At 35.6% G+C, this 24142-nt stretch overlaps 1 protein-coding gene across 1 annotated transcript in view; it reads left to right on the top strand.

Annotated features, from left to right (window-relative positions):
- Nucleotides 1-24142, top strand: part of CATSPERE (catsper channel auxiliary subunit epsilon) — a 264240-nt gene that overhangs the window by 45388 nt on the left and 194710 nt on the right. The window contains exons 5-6 of the mRNA XM_057536226.1: nucleotides 1276-1346; nucleotides 16536-16560. Of these exons, the coding sequence (XP_057392209.1) occupies nucleotides 1276-1346; nucleotides 16536-16560 (96 nt within the window). The remainder of the gene's footprint in view (nucleotides 1-1275; nucleotides 1347-16535; nucleotides 16561-24142) is intronic.

The raw sequence follows: 24142 nt of genomic DNA, 5'->3' as shown, positions 1-24142 counted from the left end.
ATGTTATGTAAAAAATATGTACACACTAATACATGTATATATAGGAATATCTTTGTCATTTATATATAGTGTTATCAGAACTTACAGCCTTTAAGGAGGTATGTGTGACTTTTGAAATGCACTCAAAAGACCTCAGTTATAACAACAAAAGAATGTCTCCAAGTATTGCCAAACATTTCTTTGCAAGCAAATTCATCTCTTGTTGAGAGCAGTTAAACAAAATTAATTGAGTTGTGTTTCATTGAGGAAGACTTTCTAGGAAAATTCACTGTTTTCTTCTGTACAGTTGCAGAGAACACTTCTGTGTCCAGATATTGGTTGGTGGGTGGTGGTTCAACATTGACCAATTCTCCTGTATCAGCTGGGTGTACTACCATTCAAAGTTCCAGCAATATCTACCTAGAGTTAATGTCACATCCCACAAGTTAAGGGCTCAGTCCCACAAGACTGCCCCCACTTCAGTTGCCAATTGCAAATCCCTGGTTGTCACCTATACTTCTGACTGACTGGTTGATAAATCCAGGATCCCATAACTTTCTCCTCAATTTCAGTAATTTGTTAAACAACTCAATTTGTTAAACACAGCAGAACTCAGGGAAACACGTTTACTGGTTAAAATAAAGGATATGGTAAAAGGATCCAGATGAACAACAAGGTCAAGAAGTACATAGGGCAAGGTCCAGAAGGGTTCTGAGTACAGGAACTTCTGTCATTGTGCACTTGGGTACATCACCTGCTGGCCTGTGGATGTGTCCACCAACCTGGAAGCTCTCTTACTCTCATACTTTAAGGACTTTTATGGAGACTTCATCAAGTAGGCATGATCGATTATTGACTCATTTTCCAGCCCTTCTCCACTCTCCAGAGAATGGGGGAGGTTGAGCTGAGAATGGGAGGCTGAGCTGAAAGTTCCAAACTTTTAACCATGGGTTGGTTTTTCTAGTGATCAGTTCCCAGCCAGGAGCCCACCAAGAGTTGCCTCATTAGAACAAAAGGAATTTAGGGGCTCTGTGCCAGACGTTCCTATTACTCAAGAAATTAAGAAGTGTTAGGAGCTAGGTGTCAGGAACCAGGGTCAAAGACTAAATATTAGGAACTGGGGGTAAAATATACATATGATATATATATATATATATATATATATATATATATATATATATATATATATATATATCATATGTGAAAAAATGTATATATATAATTTCACAAAGACAAATATAATAGAAACAATCAGTCATCTAAATTTATCATAGTTTCTTTTGCATTTTCTTTTAGGATTTAGAAGAAGAACGCTATTTATCTGTGGACAGTTCTCATACTTGCTTTCTGTGGTATTATAAGGTTATGTAAGTAATGCAGAAGAAAGGTAATTAATGTGTTTTAAGAGTGTTTAGCTTTAGTTAACCACAAATTGATTATCTGCATTATAGTTTCCATATAAGCTTTTATTCACCAATCAAAATATCCTCAAGTGTACCCAACTAATGCCCAACTAATAGTGAAGAACAAACAGTAAAAATAACAATAACAACCACTATTTGAGCATATACTACTTCTACATGGTCATACTTTCTGTAAATTAGCTATGTCAGTTTTCATAATAACCAGTTAAATGTAAGTATTACTATCTTTATTATAAATGAGGAAATGTAAGCTTGGATAGGTTAAATAATTTGGAAAAAATATGCAGCTACTAAAAGATAGCATTGGAAATTGACTCTGGTTTTTCAGATTACAGGCTTCTTTTGTTTCCATTGTATACATTATATTCCAAAAGCACTCTCCTTTTCTTAGATAGCTCTTCAAACTCTTTTTAACATGATGGTGAATGAATATAACTAAGAAGGAAAAACTGGTACAAGAAAAAATAGTTAATCGCATTATAAAATCAATAAGTAAAATGCATCAATGAATCAGAGTTTGTTTTTTTTTTTTTTTTTGGTATCATAGTCCAAGCATATCCTAAGCACTGTGTAGGATAAAAAGAACTGTCTTATGTGGTCCCTGCTCTCCAGATGACTGTAATGTACCTAATTCTTTTTATCTACTTAACATCCTTTCCTTTGAGGGAACCATCCCTCCCCTATTCTGTGGTGAAATTATTAATTTCATGTGATTTATGTGGTACTACCTCCACAACCCCACATTTCATTGGCCACAGCAATTAGTTGAGGATGGCCATATGACCCAAACAGAACCTATCAGAATACTTGTGTCTTCAGTAAATCATAATTGTTGCCGATAATTTCACTGTCCTGGTTCACATGGTCCCTTAAAGTCAGATGGCTCTGCAGTTTATGTGTAACCTTTGAATTGAAAGTCCTGAAAACTAGATTTCAGCAAGCCCCACCAGGAGTACACATTTACACATTCTTCACTGAATTACTGCCACTCTCCTAGAGTCTTACCAAGAAGCAAGGTTATGTAAGTAATGCAAAAGAAAAGTAATTAATGTGTTTTAAGGGTATTTAGCTTTAGTTAACCACAAATGGATTAGCTGATATATTTGTCTGTACTTGAGCAGATGCTGCATTATCTGTATTACTATAACTTTATTTTTTAAATCTTGAGAAGTGATAGTACCAGTACCCACCCCACCCTGACCCCAACTCTTGTCCTCCTTCAGGAATTTCTTAGCTATATCATGGGCCTATTTTTCCTTCCTATAAATTTTTGGAATTGGTTTGTCAAATTCTACAAAAACCTTAGTTGGGATTTTTATAATTTGTCTAAATATTTTAATCAATTTGACTCCTGAATAATATATAACCCTCCATTTGCTTAGGTCTTTTTACATGTCTGCCAATAAGATTTTGTAATTTTTAATAAAGGTTCCGGGACATTTTTATTAGACTTATTCCTAGGTACTCTTTTTTTTTCTTGCTATTATAAATAGTCAAATTTTTAAAATTACAATTTCTAACTAGTTATTTCTGTTGTATAGGATACAATTTACTTTTGAATGTTGATTTTTGCATTCAGCAACATTGCTAAACTCTTATATTGTGATAATTTATTTATATATTCTCTTGGAATTTAAAAAAATCAGATTACTTGCAAATAATGATGATTTTGTTTTTCCTTCTGATAAGTATGGCTTCCATTCCTTTTGTTCTTACTGCATGTCTAGAACATCAAATACAATGTTTCTTAGAAGGGTGATAGCAGGTCTCCTTATTTTATTCCTGATCTTAAAAGGAAGGCTCTCATCATTTCACCATTTTGTATAATATTTGTTACAGCTTATGAGTTAAGCTTTACCTGGTTAAGGAAGTTCCCTTTTATTGCAAGGTGGCTGTGAATTTTTTTATGAATTGGTGTTGAAATTTATTCAAAGCTTTTTTCTCTTCCACATAAAAGTTCATACTGTTTTTCTCTTTTGCTATGTTAATCTGATGGATAATAGTTATTAATATTTCCATATTAAACTAACCTTGTGTTTCTGGAATAAGCCAACTTGGTCTTGATGAATTAACTTTCATATACATTGATAGATTCCATTTGCTAATATTGTTTAGTTTTTTTGTGTGTGAATATACATGAGTGAGATTGGCCTGTGGTTTTACTCCCCTTGTACTATCCTTTTTCTTCTTTTGATATCAAGGCTATGCTAGACTCATCATGTAAGTGATGAGTAATCTCTATTCTCTGAGAGATTTTGTATAAGATTAAAAATATATGTTCCTTGAATATTTGATGGAAACTTGCATAGAAATCTACCTGGACCTGGAATTTTTGAGTGTGTGGGGGAAAATTTTATAACTATTAACTCAATTTCTTTAATGGTTAAAATCCCATTTTGGAGTTCTAATTCTTACAAAATCCATTTTTGTAGTATTTTTTTTCCAGGAATTCATCCATGTCTTCAGTTAGCAATTTTAGTATCAATTTTAATGTCATAAAGTTGTCCATAATATCCTCTTACATTTGTTTAATCTCTGAAGTAATTGTAGGTATGCCTCTCTTTTATCATTTCTAATATTTTTATTTATGCCTTCCTTCTATTTCCTTGTTCTTCTTCCTAGAGATATTTCTATTTTATTAGTCTTTTCAAAGAACCATCTTTTGGCTTTATTGAGCTTTTGTATTGTTGTCTATTTTATCTCAATTTGTTTTTTACATTATTTCTTTTTTTGAGTTTGTTTTTCTAAAATTTTTGAATTAGTTATTTAGCCTACTAGGCTTAAGACTTCCCTTTTTTTCAAATGTATGTGTTTAAGGAAATAAAATTTCTTCTAAGTACCTCTGTAGCTGCATCAACAAATATTGGAATATCTCATAACTGTAATTTTTCATTATTGCTCAGAAATAATTCTAGTAACTGCTACAATTTGTTTGACCAATGAGTTGTTTAGAAATGCATTTTTAAACTTACAGACATGAGTCTTTTAAATTATTGTTTTGTTATTGAATTCTAACCTAATTGTATTGTGATCACAAAAGTGTTAGAATCAAATCTTTGGCTTAGCATGTAGTCAAATTTTATAAATGTCTCATGTGTAACTAAAGAAAATATATTTTCCTATTGTTGGATGAAGTATGCTATTTATGTCCAGTAGATCAGGTGTGTTAAGTGTGTTAAGTGTACTGTTCAAATCTTGTGTACTTATTTGACTCATTGTTGACTTGATATTGGCTAAAATTTCCCACTATGATGGTAGATATGTCACTTTTCCTTGTAGGTATCTACATTTTTGCTTTTTATTTTGAGTTTATCTTTTAGGTGCATATAACTTTAGAATTATTAAGATTTTTTGAAGAATTGAGACTTTGTTTGTAGTGACCTTGTTTCTCACTTGTAATGCTTTTCACCTTATGTTCTGTCTTATATTAATATGTTCATGTATCTTTAACCTTTGACTTTCAAGGCCTTAGAATTATTTTTCATTGACTTCTGGCTCCTGCTATTTCAGTTGAGAAGTCTGCTCTCTGTCTAATGGTTTTTCCTTTTTAGGTAATCATTATTTTCTCTGTAGCTGTTTTAAGAAGTTCAACCTTACCTTTGGAGTTTTGCGATTGTAGGTTTCTTTATATTTATCCTACTTTTGATTTATTATAGTTCCTGAATCTGAAGATTAAAGCCTTTCATCAATTCTGAAAATTCAGTTACTATCTTTTCAAATACTGGTTTTCTCTCATTCTCTTTCTTCTTTCTTTTTAAATTTCCATAATAGAAACATTCCACCATTTCATTCTGTCCTTCCTGATGCTTCAGATCTTTTCATATTTCCTATCTTTTTATTTCCCATGACTCATTCTAGACTATTTTTTCAAATGTTTCTTTCAGTTTTCTAGTTCTCTCATCATCTATTAAAAATTTTTAATTACTAAAATCCTACTATCTAGAGGAAAGTACCATTGTATACTATATTCTACCATTTCTGCATTATTGCATCCATAACTGCCTATGTAATCTGTTGGGTGCAGTGCAAAATGAATATGGTGGGCCTCTGGTTCAAAAGCCAAGGGAAAAATACCATTAAAAGTATTAAATATAAAGCTTTTCCTTTCTTCTGTGGTCACTCTCTACCCATCATGACACTTTTTATTTGGAATTTAATATCATGCTCCCTTGGACGTGAGAATACTCTTGGGTCAATTGCAAACTCATATAGTCACCAGGTTTAGCATGTGTGCAGCCCATTAGCTGTTCAGTTTTCCCTCTCAACAGTCATTGGACTGACATATAATACTTCAGCCAGAGGTGGGGTCTGAAGAAATCAAACCAGACATCTTCCCTTACAGTGGGCCTACCACCTCAACCCATAGCTGATAGGCATCCCCCAAGGATATTGCAACCTCTGCACTGTGACACCCTTGGTACCTGGATTGGGGGTGGGTAAGAAGCTCATCCCTGCCTAGATGAGACCTCCATCAGCCACACCATAATTTTGCTAGCTGGGGTATGGGGAGGACAATTGCTGGCATGCCTTACTTCAAGATGTCACAGGACTTAAACACCCTATGCTGACCCTCCTCATACCTGAGCCCAGAACTAGTTTTCAGGACAAGGAGTGAGAAGGGGAAGGCCAGGCAGGACCCAAGGTGCCAGGGCATAAATGAGTGGGTGGCCAAGAGTCTGTCCCATAGGGAAGATAGGTAATAGGAGACAGTATTACATGAGCCAAACCTCCAAGTGCATGCTTCATTTTCCTATCATACTTCACATACAAACCACAAGTTCAAAGATACATTTATTAAGAATTTCAAGACAGAGACTGCAAAGCATTAAACCTCAAGTACAAGGCCCTGCTGAGCACTGCCTCTCTTCCCTGGGCTTTTCTAACCTATTGACTCTGCCCACAAACCAGAATTCTGACCCAAGGGAAGAGAATTCATGGATCAGGTACCGTATTAGCAACTAAGCTCTCTTGTTTTATTCTCTCTCTCCCCTAGGGTTAGAATACAGAAGAGGAAGGGAGAAGAATCCAAGGGGTCATGCTCAAATTATCATCTTTTTCAAATTCACTGTAACACTGTTCTGCTTCATCAGTCTATCCCAGTACTCTCTGCCTACTATCTGTCTATCTACTTAAACTGCTTTGGCAACGTCACTGAAAGTTTAATGGGATTTTTTTAGTCCTTTTACTATTTGATTTCTGTACCACATTTAATGCTGGGTATCACTTATTTCTTCTTAAAACTCTTTCTTCCTTCACTAACCCAATACCAGCATCTTCTCTGTCTTTCTTTTTATTATACATTACTGTTAACTATAGTCACCATGCTGTACATCAGATCCCCAGAACTTATTCATCTTCTTCCTTTGCTGTGCAGAAACATTTTAGTTTAATGTATTCTCACTTTTTGATTTTTACTTTTGTTGCTTGTGCTTTTGATGTCAGATACAAAAACTCATTGCTAAGCCTGATATCAAAGAGATTCTTCCCTATGTTTTCTTCTAGGAGTTTCACAGTTTTGGGTATAATACTTAAGTTCTCAGTCCATTTTGAGTTGATTTTTTAAAAAATTTTATTTATTTTTGGCTGCATTGGGTTTTCGTTGCTGTGCGCAGGCTTTCTCTAGTTGCAGCGAGTGGGGGCTACTCTGTTGTGATGCGTGGGCTTCTCATTGCGGTGGCTTCTCTTGTTGTGGAGCACAGGCTCTAGGTGCGTGGGCTTCAGTAGTTGTGGCTTGTGGGCTCTAGAGCACAGGGTCAGTAGTTGTGGCACGTGGGCTCAGTAGTTGTGGCGCATGGGCTTAGTTGCTCCGTGGCATGTGGGATCTTCCCAGACCAGGGCTCTAACCCTTGTCCCCTGCATTGGCAGGCAAATTCTTCCCGCTACCAGGGAAGTCCTTGAGTTGATCTTTTGAGTGGTATAAGGTAAGGGTCCACTTTCATTGTTTTGCATATGGATATCCAATTTTTCCAACACTATCTCTTCAAGATTATTCTTTGCCCATATCCTGTTCTTGGCACCCTTGTCAAATATTAGTTGACCATATTTGTGAGGGTTTAATTCTGGGCCCTTATTCTGCTCCATTGCTCCATGTATCTATTTTAATGCCAGTACCATACCGTTTTGATTACTATAGATTTGTATTATACTTTGAAATCAGGAAATGCGATGCCTCTGGCTTTGTTCTTTCTCAAGATTGCTTTGACTCTTTGGGGTCTTTGGGGTTCCATATGTATTTCAGAATTGTTTCTTCTACTCCTGTGAAAATTCCGTTGGAAATTTGATACGAATTTCATTGACTGTATAGAAGGTTTTGGGTAGTATGAACATTTTAACAATATTAACTCTTCCAATCCATGAACCTGGGATATTTTTCCATTTATTTAAGTGTTCTTCAATTTCTTTCATCAATGTCTTATAATTTTTGGTATATAGATCTTTCACTTCCATGGTTAAATTTATTCCTATGTATTTTATTATTTGTATTGCTATTGTTGCCTTCTTTATATCTTTTTCAGATAGTTTATCATTAGTATATAGAAATACAACTGATTTCTGCATGTTGATTTTGTATGCTGCAGCTTTCCTGAATTTATTGATTAGTTCTAACAATTTTGGGGTGGACTCTTTAGGATTTTCTATATACAAGATTATATCATCAACAAACAGAGACAATTTTACTTCTTTCTTTCCAATTCAGATGCCTTATGTTTCTTTTTCTTGCCTGATTGCTTTCACTAGGACTTCAGTTATTATGTTGAATAGAAATGGTGAGAGTGAGTGCCCTTGTCTTGTTCCTGACCTTAAAGGAAAAGCTTTCAACCTTTCATGATTGAGTAGATGTTAGCTGTGGTGTGTCATATCTTGCCTTTATTATGATGAAGTATGTTCCTTCTATATCCAATTTGTTGAGGGTTTTTATCAATCAAGGATAATGTATTTTGTCAAATGCTTTTTCTGCATGTACTGAGATGATCAAATGATTTTTGTCTTTTAGTCTATTAACGTGGTTATCACATTGATTTATTTTCATATATTGCATTCCAGGGACAAATCTCACTTGATCATTGTGTATGATCCTTTTAATATGCTGTTGAATTTGGTTTGCTAGTATGTCACTGAGAATTTTTGGATCTGTATTCATCAGGGATGTTGTCCTGTAGTTTTCTTTTCTTGTAGTGCCCTTATCTGGTTTTGATATTGGGGTAATGCTGCATTGCAAAAAGGGTTTTGAAATATCCATTCCTCTTCAGTTTTTTGGAAGAGTTTGGGAAGAATTGATATCAATTCTTCTTTAAATGCTTGGTAGAATTCACCAGTGAAGCCATCAAATACTGGGCTTTTTCTTTGTTGGGAGATTTTTGCTTACTGATTCAAGCACCTGACTCATTATTGGTTTGTCTGATACTCTGTTTCTTCATGATTTATTCTTGGTAGGTCATATATTTTTAGGAATTCATCCATTTCTACTAGATTGTCCAATATTTTGGCCTATAATTGTTCATAGTAATCTTTTATGATTTTTTAAAAAATTTCTGTAGAATTGGTAGTGATTTTCTCATTTTCATTTCTGATTTCAGTAATTTGAGTCTTCTTTCTTTTTTCATAGGTAGTCTAGCTAAAGTTTTGCCAATTTTGTTTATCTTTTAAAAAAAATTCTTAGTTTTATTCTTTTTTTTTGGTCTCATTTATTTCTATTCTATTTCATTGTTATTTCCTCTCCTTTGCTAACTTTGAATTGAGTTTCTTTCTTTTTTCTATTTTCTTCAGGTATAAAGTTATATTGTTTATTTGAGGTCTTTCTTTTTTCTGAGTGTGGGCATTTATCACTATAAATTTCCCTTCTTGACTTGAACTTTTATTGCTCCATCCCATAAGTTTTGTTATGTTGTGTTTTTATTTTCATTGTTTTAAGATATTTTTTGCTTTTCCTTTTTTATTTCATCTTTGACCAATTGGTTGTTCAGAAATGTGTTGTTTAATTTACACATATTTGTGAATTTTCTAGTAGTCCTTCTGTTATGGATCTAGTTTCATACCATGGTATGAAAAGATAAAGAAAAATCAGAAAAGATACCTGGTATGATTTCAGTCTTTTAAAATTCGCTAAGACTTGTTTTTACCTCACATTTGATCTATCCTGAAGAATGTTCCATGTGTGCTTGAGAAGACTGTGCATGCTGCTGTTGGATGGAATGTTCTTTAGGCCCATTTGGTGTAAAGTATAGTTCAAGTACAACATTCCTTTATTGATTTTCTGTCTAGATGATCTGTCCATTGTTGAAAATGGAATCCTCTACTATTATTATATTGTTGTCTATTTCTCCTTTTAGATCTGTTAGTTTTTCCTTAATATATTAGGTGCTCTGATGTTGGGTGCATATATATTTACAATTGTTATTTCCTCTTGAATAATTGGTTGTTATCATTATATATTGAATTTCTTTGTCTCTTGTTACACTTTTTTACTTAAAGTCTATTTTTCCTGATATAAGTATAGCTATCCCTGCTCTTTTTTTGGTTTTCATTTACCTGGAATATATTCTACCATCCCTTCACTTTGAGCCTATATATGTCCTTGAAGCTGAGGTGAGTCTTTTGTAGGCAGCATATAGTTGGGTCTTGTTTTTTTTTATCCACACAGCCACTGTATGCCTTTTGATTGGAGAATTTTATCCATTTACATTTAAAGTATTTTTTTAAAGATAAGGACTTGTTAATGCTGTTTTATTAATTATGTTCTGGCTCTTTTGTATCCCTTTGTTCCTTTCTTCCTCTCTTGCTGTTCTTTTGTAAATTGATGATTTTCCATAATGGTATTCTTTTACTCCCTTCTATTCATCTTGTATGTATCTACTATAACTGGTGTGTGTGTGGTTGAAACATCTTATAGATATAACAGATTGTCTTTTCTTTTTTTTATTAAAATATAGTTGATACACAATACTGTGTTAGTTTCAGGTGTACAACAAAATGATTTAGTTTTATATACATATATTTCTTTCAGATTATTTTCCATTATAGGTTATTAGTAGATTTTGAATATAGTTCCCTGTGCTATACAGTAAATCCTTGTTGCTTATCTACTTTATGTATAGTAGTTTGTATATGTTAATCCCATACTCCTAATTTATACCCACTTCCCGTTCCCCTTTGGTAACCATAAGTTTATTTTGTATGTCTGTGAGTGAGTTTCTGTTTTGTATATAGATTCACTTTATTATTTTTTAGATCCCACATATAAGTGGAATATAATATTTGTCTTTCTCTGACTTACTTCACTAAGTGTAATATTCTCTAGGTCCATCCATTATTGCTGCAAATGGCCATAATTCATTCTTTTATGGCTGAGTAATATTCCATTGTATATATGTATCACATCTTCTTTATCCATTCCTCTGTTGATGGACATTTAGGTTGCTTCCATGTCTTGGCTATTGTAAATAGTGCTGCTATCAACATTGGGGTGCATGTATCAAATTAGAGTTTTTGTCTTTTCTGGATATATACCCAGGAGTGGGATAGCTGGATCATATGGTAGCTCTGTTTTTGGTTTTTCAAGGAACTTCCATATTGTTTTCCATAGTGGCTGCACCAATTTGTATTCCCACCAACAATTTAGGAGGGTTACCTTTCCTCCACACCCTCTCCAGCATTTATTAACTGTAGGCTTTTGATGATAGCCATTCTGACCAGTGTAAGGTGATACTTCATTGTAGTTTTGATTTGCATTTCTCTTAATAATTAGCAGCATTCAGCCTCTTTTATGTGCCTGTTGGCCATCTCTATGTATTCTTTGGAGAAATGCCTATTTAGAGGTCTTTTGCCCAATTTTTGATTGGGTTGTTTGTTTTTATGATATTGAGTTGTATGAACCATTTGTATATTTTGGATATTAACCCTTTGTCAGTTGCATCATTTGCAAATATTTCTCCCTTTCCATAGGTTTTATTTTCATTTTGTTGATGGTTTCCTTTGCTGTGCAATAGCTATTAAGTTTAATTGGGTCCCATTTGTTTATTTTTGCTTTTATTTCTTTTGCCTTGGGAGACTGATCTAAGAAAACATTGGTACAATTTATGTCAGAGAATGTTTTGCCTATGTTCTCTTCTAAGAGTTTTATGATGTACTATTTTATATTTAGGTCTTTAAACCATTTTCAGGTATTTTTTAATATGTTGTATGGGAGTGTTCTAATTTCATTGATTTACATGTAGCTGTCCAGCTTTCCCAATACCACTTGCTTTGTTTTTTTTTTTTAAGGCATTTTTTTTAAATTTATTTATTTTTATTTATTATTTATTTTTGGCTGTGTTGGGTCTTCATTTCTGTGCGAGGGCTTTCTCTAGTTGCGGCAAGCGGGGGCCACTCTTCATCGCGGTGCGCGGGCCTCTCACTATCGCGGCCTCTCTTGTTGCGGAGCACAGGCTCCAGATGCGTAGGCTCAGTAGTTGTGGCTCACGGGTCCAGCTGCTCCGCAGCATGTGGGATCCTCCCAGACCAGGGCTCGAACCTGTGTCCCCTGCATTGGCAGGCAGATTCTCAACCACTGCGCCACCAGGGAAGCCCCCAATACCACTTGTTGAAGAAACTGTCTTTTCACTGTTATATATTCTTGCCTCCTTTGTCACAGATTATTTGACCATAGGTTTGTGGGTTTGTTTCTGAGCTCTCTGTTCCGATCCATTGATCTACATATCTGTTTTTGTGCCAATACCACGTTTTGATTATGTAGCTTTGTAGGATAGTCTGAAGTCTGAGGTTTATGCCTCCAGCTTTGTTCTTTTTCCTCAGGATTACTTTGGCAATTCTGGGTCTTTTGTGGTTCCATATAAGTTTTAGGATTATTTGTCCTAGTTCTGTGAAAAAATGTCATGGGTATTTTGATAGGGATTGCACTAAATCTGTAGATTGCTTTGGGTAGTATGGCCATTTTAACAATATTAACTCTTCCCATCCAAGAGCATGGGCTATCTTTCCATTTCTTTAAATTATCTTCAATTTACTTTATCAGTGTTTTATAGTTTTCAATGTATAGATTTTTCACCTCCTTGGTTAAGTTTGTTCCTATTTTTTTGAATGAGATTTCAACAGGACTGTTTTTTTACTTTCTCTTTCTGATATTTCATTGTTAGTATAAAAATGCAACAGATTTCTATATATTAATCTTTTATCCTGCTACCTTGCTGAATTCATTTATTAGTTCTAATAGTTTTTGTGTGGAGACTTTAGGTTTCTCTATACAGAGTATCATGTCATCTGCAATAGTGACAGTTTTACTTCTTCCCTTCCAAATTGGATATCTTTTATATATGTCTCTTGTCTGATTGCTGTGGGTAGGACATCCAATACCATGTTGAAGAGAAATGGTGAGTGTGGGGATCCTTGTATTGCTGCAGATTTTAGTGGGAAGGGTTTCAGCTTTTCAGTGTTGAGCATTATGTTGGCTGTGGGTTTGTCATAAATGGCTTTTATTATATTGAGATATGTTCCACATATACCCACTTTGGTGAGAGTTTTTATCTTGAATGGATGTTGAATTTTGTCAAATGCTTTCTCTCTGTCTGTTGAGATGATCATGTGGTTTTTGTCTTTACTTTTCTAAATGAGGTGGCTGTGCTGCTGCCTGGGACCAGGGCTGCCAGATTTGGTGCTAAGCTGCGGTGTGGAGTGGATGGAGCCAGGGCACTCTGACTGGCTTCTTGCCTTATACTCCTGTCCAGGGCCTGTCCACCCGAGATTTAGTGCCTAGCCCCACGTTCTTGTGGTGCAGCCCTGTGTGCACACTGACAGTGTCTGCTACATCTAGACTCACCACCACTGTGTACACATGCTGATAATGGGCTCTGAGGCTCCCCCTAGTCATACCCCAGGTTCTTCAGTTGTCTCTGCTTAGCTACAGTCCTCTGCCAGGGCCTGTCTGCCCAAGATTCAGTGCTTGTTCACTCTGTATTCTTGTGACATCACCCAGTGTGCCCACTGACAACATCTGCCAGGTTTGATCTTCCACCCCCATGTGTGCACTGACAATGATCTCTGCAGTTCTGCCCAGATCATACCCAAGGTGTCCCATCTGTCTCTGCATAGCTAGAATGAATCTTTGCTAGAGTTTCCACCAGGCAGTGGGGTACAGAGAGCAGGGCAAGGGTGTTTGCCCCTTCGGACTGGGAAGTGCAGCAAGGCAGCAGCCACCAGTGCAATATCTCTCTCCTCCTTGATTGTTAGCAAGCCAGCATGTGTGCACTCCTTGCAAGCAGAGTCTAGGCTTCTCCAGTCCTTCTGTCTCAGTGGATTTTCCAGCAGGTAAGTGGGCTCCCTAGGGCAGCCAGTGAGGACCCTCTATTCCTTACCATGGGTGCTGGTCCTGACCTGATGTGCTTTTTTTTTCTGTCCTACCCAGTTTTGTGGAGATCTTTCTTGCAGTTTTGGTTGTTAGGAGATCTTCTGCCAGTTTTCAGTTAGTCTTCTGTGAGACTTGTTCCACATGTAGATGTATTTTTGATGTATTTGTGAGGGAAGGTGAGCTCCACATCCTCCTACTCTGATATCTTGATTCCTCTCCAAAATCTATAACAGATTATTTTAAGCTAATAACTACTTATCTTCTATTGCATACAAAACCTCTACCCTTTTACTATCCCTCCATATTTTATGTTTTTGATGTCACAATTTACATCTCTTTATATTCTGTTTCTACTAACAAATTATTGTTGCCATAACTGTTTTTAATACATTTTGCCCTTTAACATTTATGCTAGAGGTAAGTGGTTAACACATCACCTTATTACAATATTAACATATTCTGAATCTGACTATATACTTGCCTTTACCAGTGTGTTGGATATTTTCATATGTTTTCATTTTACTAATTAAAGGCCTTTCATTTCGGCTTTAAGAACTTTTCAGTATTTCTTGTGAGACAGATCTTGTGATGATGAACTTCCTCAGCTTTTGTTTGTTTGGGAAAAGCTTTATCTTGCATTCATTTTGAAGGACAAATTACCCGGGTAAAGTGTTCTTGGCTGACAGGTTTTTTTTTTCTTGCAGCACTTTGAATATATCTCCCTTGGCCTACTCTCCCCTGGCCTGCAAAGTTTTTCCTAGAAATCCACTGTTAGCCTTATGGGGTTTCCCTTTTTGAGAGAATTTTTTTCTCTTGCTGCTTTTAAAATTATCTTTTTTGTCTTTATTTTTATACAGTTCCATCTTAATGGTCTTGGAAAAGATCATTTGAGATTGAAATCTTGGGATGACCTGTTAGCTTCATGAACTTTGATGTCAAATCTCTCCCCAGGTTTGGGAAACTCTCAGGTATTACACATTTTTAATAAGCCTCTGCCTCTTTCTCCCCATCTTTTCCTTGTGGGACTCCAATGATGCATAGATTGTTTCTCTTAATGGTGTCCTATAGATCTCATAGGCTTTTGTCATTCCTTTTCATTCTTTTTGCTCTTCTGACTAGATAATTTCAAAAGATCTGTCTTTGAGTTCACTGATTATTTTTTCTGCTTGTTCCAGTCTGCTGTTGAAGCTCTCTTATAAATTCTTCACTGCAGTCATTGTATTCCTCAGCGCCACAATTTGTTTCTTCCTTATGTTTTCTATCTCTTTGTTGAACTTCTCATTTTGTTCTAGTATTGTTTTTCTAATTTCATTAAATTGCTTGTCTTTGTTCTCTCATGGTTCTCTGAGCATCTTTAGAACCCTATTTTGAATTCTTTGTCAGGCTATTCGTGTATATATATCCATTTCCTTGGGGGTCATTGCTGGAGTTTACTGTGTTCCTTAAGTGGTGTCATGTTTCCCTGATTCTTCATGGTCCCTGTAGCTTGTGTAGGTGTCTGCACATTTGAAGAAGCAGTCACCACTTCCAGATGTCACAGACTGACTTCATTAAGAAAAGACCTTCACCTGTGGTTGTGCATGCTGGAGCGTGCTGTGACTGCAGGTCTAGTGGTGTGGGGTGCCATGTGCAGGGGCAAGTGGTGGCTCTGGATCCAGTGGGGCATGTTTCATCAGCTCAGGCCACTGGGGTCCAAAACATCAAGAATTGCATTGTTTTTACCAAATGCTGCAGGGTGACCAGGGTGACTGCAAGGGCTATGATCGTCCTCAGCAGTGCCTCCAGGTCCAGTAGCTAGGGACCTAAGCAGGCAGCACTGGTGGCCCAAGCCAGTACTGTGCACATGCTCAGCTGCAGTGGGTTTTAGGTGCCTGTGTACTGACAGGGGATGTTTTTGATAAACTTCATACTTTCTGAACTTTAGGCACATTTGCCTGTCAGGATTTATAGTACTTACTTTCAGTGGCTTTCTCATATAACAGATTGAACATATAAAATATTATTTTCGTTATACGGTCTCAGAAACTCACTGCATGCACATTTACTGATTCCCCAAACATCTTTATTTTATTTTGTACCTAATAATGTACTAAACACTATGCACAAATGAAAACACAGTCCTGAGTCATTGACTTTTAGAGATTATATGATTTTAAAAATACAGATATCTTTAAAGTGACAATAATTACTTTCTAAAAAACATATAACTAAACATACAAGTGAATTTTGCTCCTTTCAGAAAATTTACACTGAAAGGCTGATAAATGAAGCATTTGCAGTGCTAATTGATAAATTTGGTTTTGACATAAATTAAAACATATAAACTCTATAGAATTCTTTTTGGGGGGGACCATGCTGTGTGGCATGCAGGATTTTAGTTCCCTGACCAGGGATTGAACCTGCATCCCCTGCATTGGAAGCACAGAGTCTTAACCACTGGACCACCAGGGAAGTCCCTAAACTCTATAGACTTTTTAATGTGCATTGATCATGTCAAATTTTTAAAGAACATTAATCATGCAACTTTGGCTATGTGAGCTTACAGTATTATTAAGAAAGTATATAGATTCATGCCCCTCAGCCTTTTGTTGACAACACATGAGGATCAATAATTATATTTAATTATTGACATGAGCTTCTTTTTGACATTTAGCATTTAATCATTTATGTATCTGTGATGGAATATAAAGAGAATATTCAAAGATTTATAAACATGTATGTTGAAAGTAGACTATTCAAACTAATATTTAGCATGCTGTTTACTAAAATATGATTTCTCTTTTTCCCAACAGAAATTTCACTAACAATTTAACCCAGGTAAAACTTTTAAAAGTTTTTGTATATCCTTCATAGATTACTACTATATTATTTCCATCTTATTTCCATATTTACTAGAAGAGGAATTTTCTAAACTAATTTTCAATAAAATTCGCTTAGAGCAGTGGTTACTCAAGTTATAGACTAAGATCCCCTAGGTCTTCACAGACATTTTTAGAAGGTCCACGAGGTCTGTGCTTTTCCAGCTACATATCTGTGTGAGGATTGATTTCCCCCCATATACTTCCACCAAAATAACATATACCAACAGCTTGAATGTAAGAGCACCGATGATAAGCTAGCTCTCTTCTATTAAAGCAGATATTAAAGAGATTTTACAATGTAAAATGTAAAACAACCAATCTTCTTACTATTTTTTATCTTGGAAAATAATTTTTTTCATAAAAATATGTTAGTTAATGTTAATATGTAATAGGTTTATCATAAATTTTAAAATAATAAATATCTTTAAGTATTCTCAATTTTAATTTGTTATATGGTAATAAATATTGATAGAGCTAACCCACATAAAACAAAAGCTCTGTGGGATTCTCAATAATTTTTAAGCCTATGAAGGGGTTTTGAGATCCAAAAGTTTTGACATCTGGATTGGAGGCTGATTAGAAGTATGACAGAGATATATTCAAAAATTTGAAAATTGAAATAAGGTGGTAATATTTGGAAACTTAAGCTCTATAAATATTTTCATTTTCTCAACGTAGTGATTTAATGGAAAGAAGAGGCAGAAAAATAATAAGAAATAAACTTCCTGTATTGGATCAAGATGGTTGAATGAGCTCATGTGTTCATATGTATCCCTATCCCAGTCCCAGCTGACATTATAGGATTATTTATTAAGTCTATAACTACAACAATGCAAAAAAAGGAAGAAAGTATTATCAGTGGATAAGGAATTTTAAGACAGAAAATAGAGAGAAACTTCTAAAAGTACAATACCTATTACAGACCCAAATAATGCAGAATAGCCTCCATCTCACTCAAAACATATAGAAATGCCTTTACAAAATACCTGTGTATAATACTAGTGTAGACTTTTACATTAATATTGGTACGCTTGTGTATAGAATTTAAAAGCAAGTAAAGGAATTTCCTTGTTGTCAGAAGTAACTAAAGAACTAAAACCCAGAGTTAGAGAAGAATGAATTCTGAAGTAAGGTAATTAGAAAGAATATAAGCCCTTGTCTATAAGTAGACAAAGGGTGATGTTTCAACATGTGTATGGGAATAGAAAATGAAGCCTCCAACCTATGGGAGAGGGAGGAGCTGAAACCAACCTCCCTACATGAAGCTAGGATTTATGAAAGGTCTGTAAAATGAGAACTAGTAAGGGTTCACTCACTGTCTTAGAGTAATTGCAAATAAATGATACATCCTTTTGAGGGCCGTAAATGGACAAGGAGTTACCTTCACAGAGTTTCAGGTGGATGCCCAAGTTAAACACCTCTCAAGAGGTTGGGGAACCTAGAGCCGAGTGGTAAACACAAAAATGCAAGCAGTGAAACACATAGGGCCCAGGCAGAGGTGGTTATAAAATCCATTTCATAACCAAGGGTATAGGACTCTCATAGAAAACAAACCCTCTGAAAATAATCTCAAAATAAAAGGTATAAACCACAAAAAAGACAAAACTGCCTGGAATAGACACACACATAAAAATGGAGAAAGTTCATACTTTTCAAAACTAAAGATGAGAACCATCTGAAAGATTATTAACTCCATATTTTGAATGCTCACAAAGATAAAAGAAGGGATAAAAACAAAACAAGAATAAGGATTATGCATAATTGTACATTAAAAAGTATCCTATATAAATGTCTTAAGATGAAAAAATAGGCATCTAAAAACAAAAATTCAGGTTAAATAGAAGACTAGATACATTTGAGAAAATTGCAGAATTAGTGATTTGGAATGGGAATCATGCAGAATGTAGAACATAAAAATGAAAAGATGGAAAAGCATCTATGAACTATGAACCTGCAGCCTGCGAAAAGGAGACCCCAAACACAGTAAGTTAAACAAAATGAGAAGGCAGAGAAATATGCAGCAGATGAAGGAGCAAGGTAAAAACCCACCAGACCAAACGAATGAAGAGGAAATAGGCAGTCTACCTGAAAAAGAATTCAGAGTAATGATAGTAAAGATGATCCCAAATCTCAGAAATAGAATGAAGAAAATACAAGAAACATTTAACAAGGACTTAGAAGAACTACAGAGCAAACAATGATGAACAACACAATAATGAAATTTAAAATACTATACAAGGAATCAATACCAGAATAACTGAGGGAGAAGAATGGATAAGCTGGAAGACAAAATGGTGGAAATGAATACTGAGGAGCAGAATAAAGAAAAAACAATGAAAAGAATTGAAGAGAATCTCAGAGACCTCTGGGACAACACTAAAAGCACCAACATTTAAATTATATGGGTCCCAGAAGAAGAAGAGAAAAAGAAAGGGACTGAGAAAATATTTGACGAGATTATAGTTGAAAACTTCCCTAACATGGGAAAGGAAATAGTCAAGTCCTGGAAGCGCAGAGATCCCATACAGGGTAAATCCAAGGAGAAACAAACCAAGACACATATTAATCAAACGATCAAAAATTAAATACAAAGAAAAATATTAAAAAGCAGCAATGGAAAAGCAACAAGTAATATAAAAGGGAAACCCCATAAGGTTAACAGCTGATCTTTCAGCAGAAACTCTGCAAGCCAGAAGGGAGCGTCAGGACATATTTAAAGTGATGAAAGGCAAAAACCTGAAAGCAAGATTACTCTAGCCAGCAAGGATCTCATTCAAATTCAATGGAGAAATCGAAAGCTTTACAGACAATCATAAGTTAAGACAATTCACCACCAAACCAGCTTTACAACAAATGCTAAAGACACTTCTCTAGGCAGGAAACACAAGAAGAAACAGACCTACAAAACCAAACCCAAAACAATTTAAAAAATAGTAATATGAACATACATATTGATAACTACCTTAAATGTAAATGGATAAAATGCTCCCTCCAAAAGACATAGACTGGCTGAATGGATACAAAAGCAAGACCCATATATATGCTGTCTACAAGAGACCCACTTCATACCTAGGGACACATACAGACTGAAAGTGAGGGAATGGAAAAATATATTGCATGCAAATGGAAATCAAAAGAAAGCTGGAGTAGCAAAACTCATATCAGACAAAATACACTTTAAAATAAAGACTATTACAAGAGACAATGAAGGAAACTACATAATGATCAAAGGATCAATCCAAGAGGAAGATATAACAATTGTAAATATTTATGCATCCAACATAGGAGCACTTCAATACATAAGGCAAATGCTAACAGCCATAAAAGTGGAAATTGACAGTAACACAATAATAGTAGGGGACATTAACATGCCACTTACACCAATGGACAGATCATCCAAACAGAAAATAAATAAGGAAACACAAGCTTTAAATGACACATTAGACCAGATGGGCTTAATTGATATTTATAGGACATTCCATCCAAAAACAACAGAATACAGTTCTCAAGTGCACATGGAACACTCTCCAGGATCATATCTTGAGTCACAAATCAAGCCTCGGTAAATTAAAGAAAATTGAAATTGTATCAAGTATCTTTTCTGACCACAGCACTATGAGACTAGATATCAATTACAGAAAAAAAAACTGTAAAAAATACAAACACACAGAGGCTAAACAATATGCTACTAAATAACCAAAAGATCACTGAGGAAATCAAAAAATACCTAGAAACAAATGACACTGAAAACATGACGACCCAAAACCTATGGGATGCAGCAAAAGCAGTTCTAAGAGGGAAGTTTATAGCAATGCAATCCTATCTCAAGAAACAAGAGAAATCTCAAACAACCTAATCTTACACATAAAGCAATTAGAGAAAGAAGAACAACAACAACAAAAAAACCCCCACAAAGTTAGCAGAAGGAAAGAAATCATAAAGATCAGATCAGAAATAAATGAAAAAGAGATGAAGGAAACAATAGCAAAGATCAATAAAAGTAAAAGTTGGTTCTTTGAAAGATAACCAAAATTGATAAGCCATTAGCCAGACTCATCAAGAAAAATAGGGAGATGACTCAATTCAACAGAATTAGAAATGAAAAAGAACTAACAACTGACACTGCAGAAATAAAAAGGATCATGAGAGACTACTACAAGCAACTCTATGCTAATAAAATGGACAACCTGGAAGAAATGGACAAATTCTTCTAAAACTACAACCTTCCAAGACTGAACCAGGAAGAAATAGAAAATATGAACAGACCAATCACTAGCACTGAAATTGAAACTGTGATTAAAAATCTTCCAACAAAGAAAAGCCCAGGACCAAATGGCTTCACAGGTGAATTCTAGCAGACATTTAGAGAAGAGTTACCTATCCTTCTCAAACTCTTCCAAAACATAGTGGAGGGAGGAATACTCCCAAACTTGTTCTATGAGGCCACCATCACCCTGATACCAACACCAGACAAAGATGTCACAAAGAAAGAAAACTACAGGCTAATTTCACTGATGAACATAGATGAAAAAATCCTCAACAAAATACCAGAAAACAGAATCCAGCAACACATTAAAAGGATCATACACCATGATCAAGTGGGGTTTATCCCAGGAATGCAAGGATTCTTCAATATACGCAAATCAATCAATGTGATACACCATATTAACAAATTGAAGGATAAAAACCAAATGATAATCTCAATAGATGCAGAAAAAGCTTTCAACAGAATTCAACACCCATTTATGATAAAAACTCTCCAGAAAGTGGGCATAGAGGGAACCTACCTCAACATAATAAAGGCCATATATGACAAACCCACAGCAAGCATCATACTCAATGGTGAAAAACTGAAATCATTTCCTCTAAGATCAGGAAAAAGACAAGGGTGCGCACTCTCACCGCTATTATTCAACATAGTTTTGGAAATTCTAGCCACAGCAGTCAGAGAAGAAAAAGAAATTAAAGGAATACAAATCGGAAAAGAAGTAAAGCTGTCACTGTTTGCAGATGACATGATACTATATACAGAGAATCCTAAAGATGCTACCAGAAAACTACTAGAGCTAATCAATGAATTTGGTAAAGTAGCAGGATACAAAATTAATGTACAGAAATCTCTTGCATTCCTATACACTAACAATGAAAAATCTGAAAGAGAAATTAAGGAAACAATCCCAGTTAACATTGCAACAAAAAGAATAAAATACATAGGAATAAACCTACCTAAGGAGACAAAAGACCTGTATGCAGGAAACTGTAAGACACTGATGAAAGAAATCAAAGATGATACAAACAGATCGATAGATATTCCATGTTCTTGGATTGGAAGAATAAACATTGTGAAAATGACTGTACTACCCAAAGCAATCTGCAGATCCAATGCAATCTCTCTCAAACTACCAATGTCATTTTTCACAGAACAAGAACAAAAAATTTCACAATTTGTATGGAAACACAAAAGACCCCAAAGAGCCAAAGCAATTCTGAGAAAGAAAATGGAGTGGGAAGAATCAGACTCCCTGACTTCAGACTATATTACAAAGCTACAGCAATCAAGACACTATGGTACTGGCACAAAAACAGAAATATAGATCAATGGAACAGGATAGAAACCCAGAGATAAACCTATGCACATATGGTCACTTTATCTTTGTTGAAGGAGGCAAGAATGTACAATGGAGAAAGGACAACCTCTTCAATAAGTGGAGCTGCGAAAACTGGTCAGCTACATGTAAAAGAATGAAATTAGAGCACTTCCTAACACGATACACAAAAATAAACTCAAAATGGACTAAAGACCTAAAAGTAAGGCCAGACACTATAAAACTCATAGAGGAAAACATAGGCAGAACACTCTATGATATAAATCACAGCAAGATCCTTTTGACCCACCTCCATGAGTAATGGAAATAAAAGCAAAAATAAACAGATGGGACCTAATGAAACTTAAAAGCTTTTGCATAGCAAAGGAAACCATAAACAAGACAAAAAGACAACCCTCAGAATGGGAGGAAATATTTGCAAACAAAGCAAGTGACAAAAGGATTAATCTCCAAATATATAAGCATCTCATGCAGCTCAATATCAAAAAAACAAACAACCCAATCCAAAAATGGGCAGAAGACCTAAATAGACATTTCTCCAAAGAAGATATACGGATTGCCAACAAACACATGAAAGGATGCTCAACATCACTAATCATTAGAGAAATGCAACTCAAAACCACAATGAGATATCATGTCACATGGGTCAGAATGGCCTTCATCAAAAAATCTACAAACAATTAATGCTGGAGAGGGTGTGGAGAAAAGGGAACCCTCTTCCACTGTTGGTGGGAATGTAAATTGATACAGCCACCATGGAGAGCTGTATGAAGGTTCCTTAAAAAAGTAAAAATAGAACTACCATATTACCCAGCAATCCCACTACTGGGCATATACCCTGAGAAAACCATAATTCAAAAAGAGATGTGTGCCATAATGTTCACTGCCGCACTATTTACAATAGCCGGGACATGGAAGCAACCTAAGTGTCCATCGACAGATGAATGGATAAAGAAGATGTGGCACATATATACAATGGAATATTACTCAGCCATAAAAAGAAATGAAATTGAGTTATTTGTAGTGAGGTGGATGGACCTAGAGCCTGTCATCCAGAGTGAAATAAGTCAGAAAGAGAAAAACAAATACCATATGCTAACACATATATATGGAATCTAAGGGAAAAAAAACGGTTCTGATGAACCTAGGGGCAGGACAGGAATAAAGATGCAGACGTAGAGAATGGACTTGAGGACAAGGGGAGGTAGGGTTGGGGAAGCTGGGATGAAGTGAGTAGCATTGACATATATACACTACCCAATGTAAAATAGATAGCTAATGGGAAGCAGCTGCATAGTACAGGGAAATCAGCTCCATGCTTTGTGACCACCTAGAGGGGTGGGATATGGAGGGTGGGAGGGAGGCTCAAGAGGGAGGGGAGGGCTTCCCTGGTGGCACAGTGGTTGAGAATCTGCCTGCCAATGCAGGGGACACAGGTTCGAGCCCTGGTCTGGGAAGATCCCACATGCTGTGGAGCAACTGGGCCCGTGAGCCACAATTACTGAGCCTGCGCGTCTGGAGCCTGTGCTCTGCAACAAGAGAGGCCGCGATAGAGGCCCGCGCACTGTGATGAAGAGTGGCCCCCGCTTGCCGCAACTAGAGAAAGCCCTCGCACAGAAACGAAGTCCCAACACACCCGTAAATAAATAAAATTTAAAAAAAAAGAGGAAGGGGATATGGGGATATATGTATACATATAGCTGTTGCACTTTGTTATACAGCGCAATCTAACACAACATTGTAAAGCAATTACAGTCCAATAAAGATGTGAAAAAAAATTAAATATTCAACAACCATTTCTAGTAAAAACACTAAGCAAAACAAGTTTAGAAGGAAACTACTTAATTCTAATAAAAAAATTTACTTCCCAAATAACTAACAATAATTGTTATAAATTATGAGATATTTCTAATTCAATTAAAATCAGGAACT

The sequence above is a fragment of the Balaenoptera acutorostrata genome, chromosome 1 (assembly GCF_949987535.1).
Source record: "Balaenoptera acutorostrata chromosome 1, mBalAcu1.1, whole genome shotgun sequence".
NCBI classification, from domain to species: Eukaryota; Metazoa; Chordata; class Mammalia; order Artiodactyla; family Balaenopteridae; genus Balaenoptera; species Balaenoptera acutorostrata.
Note: the sequence above shows the minus strand (reverse complement) of the source record. Positions and strands in the feature narration are given on the sequence as shown.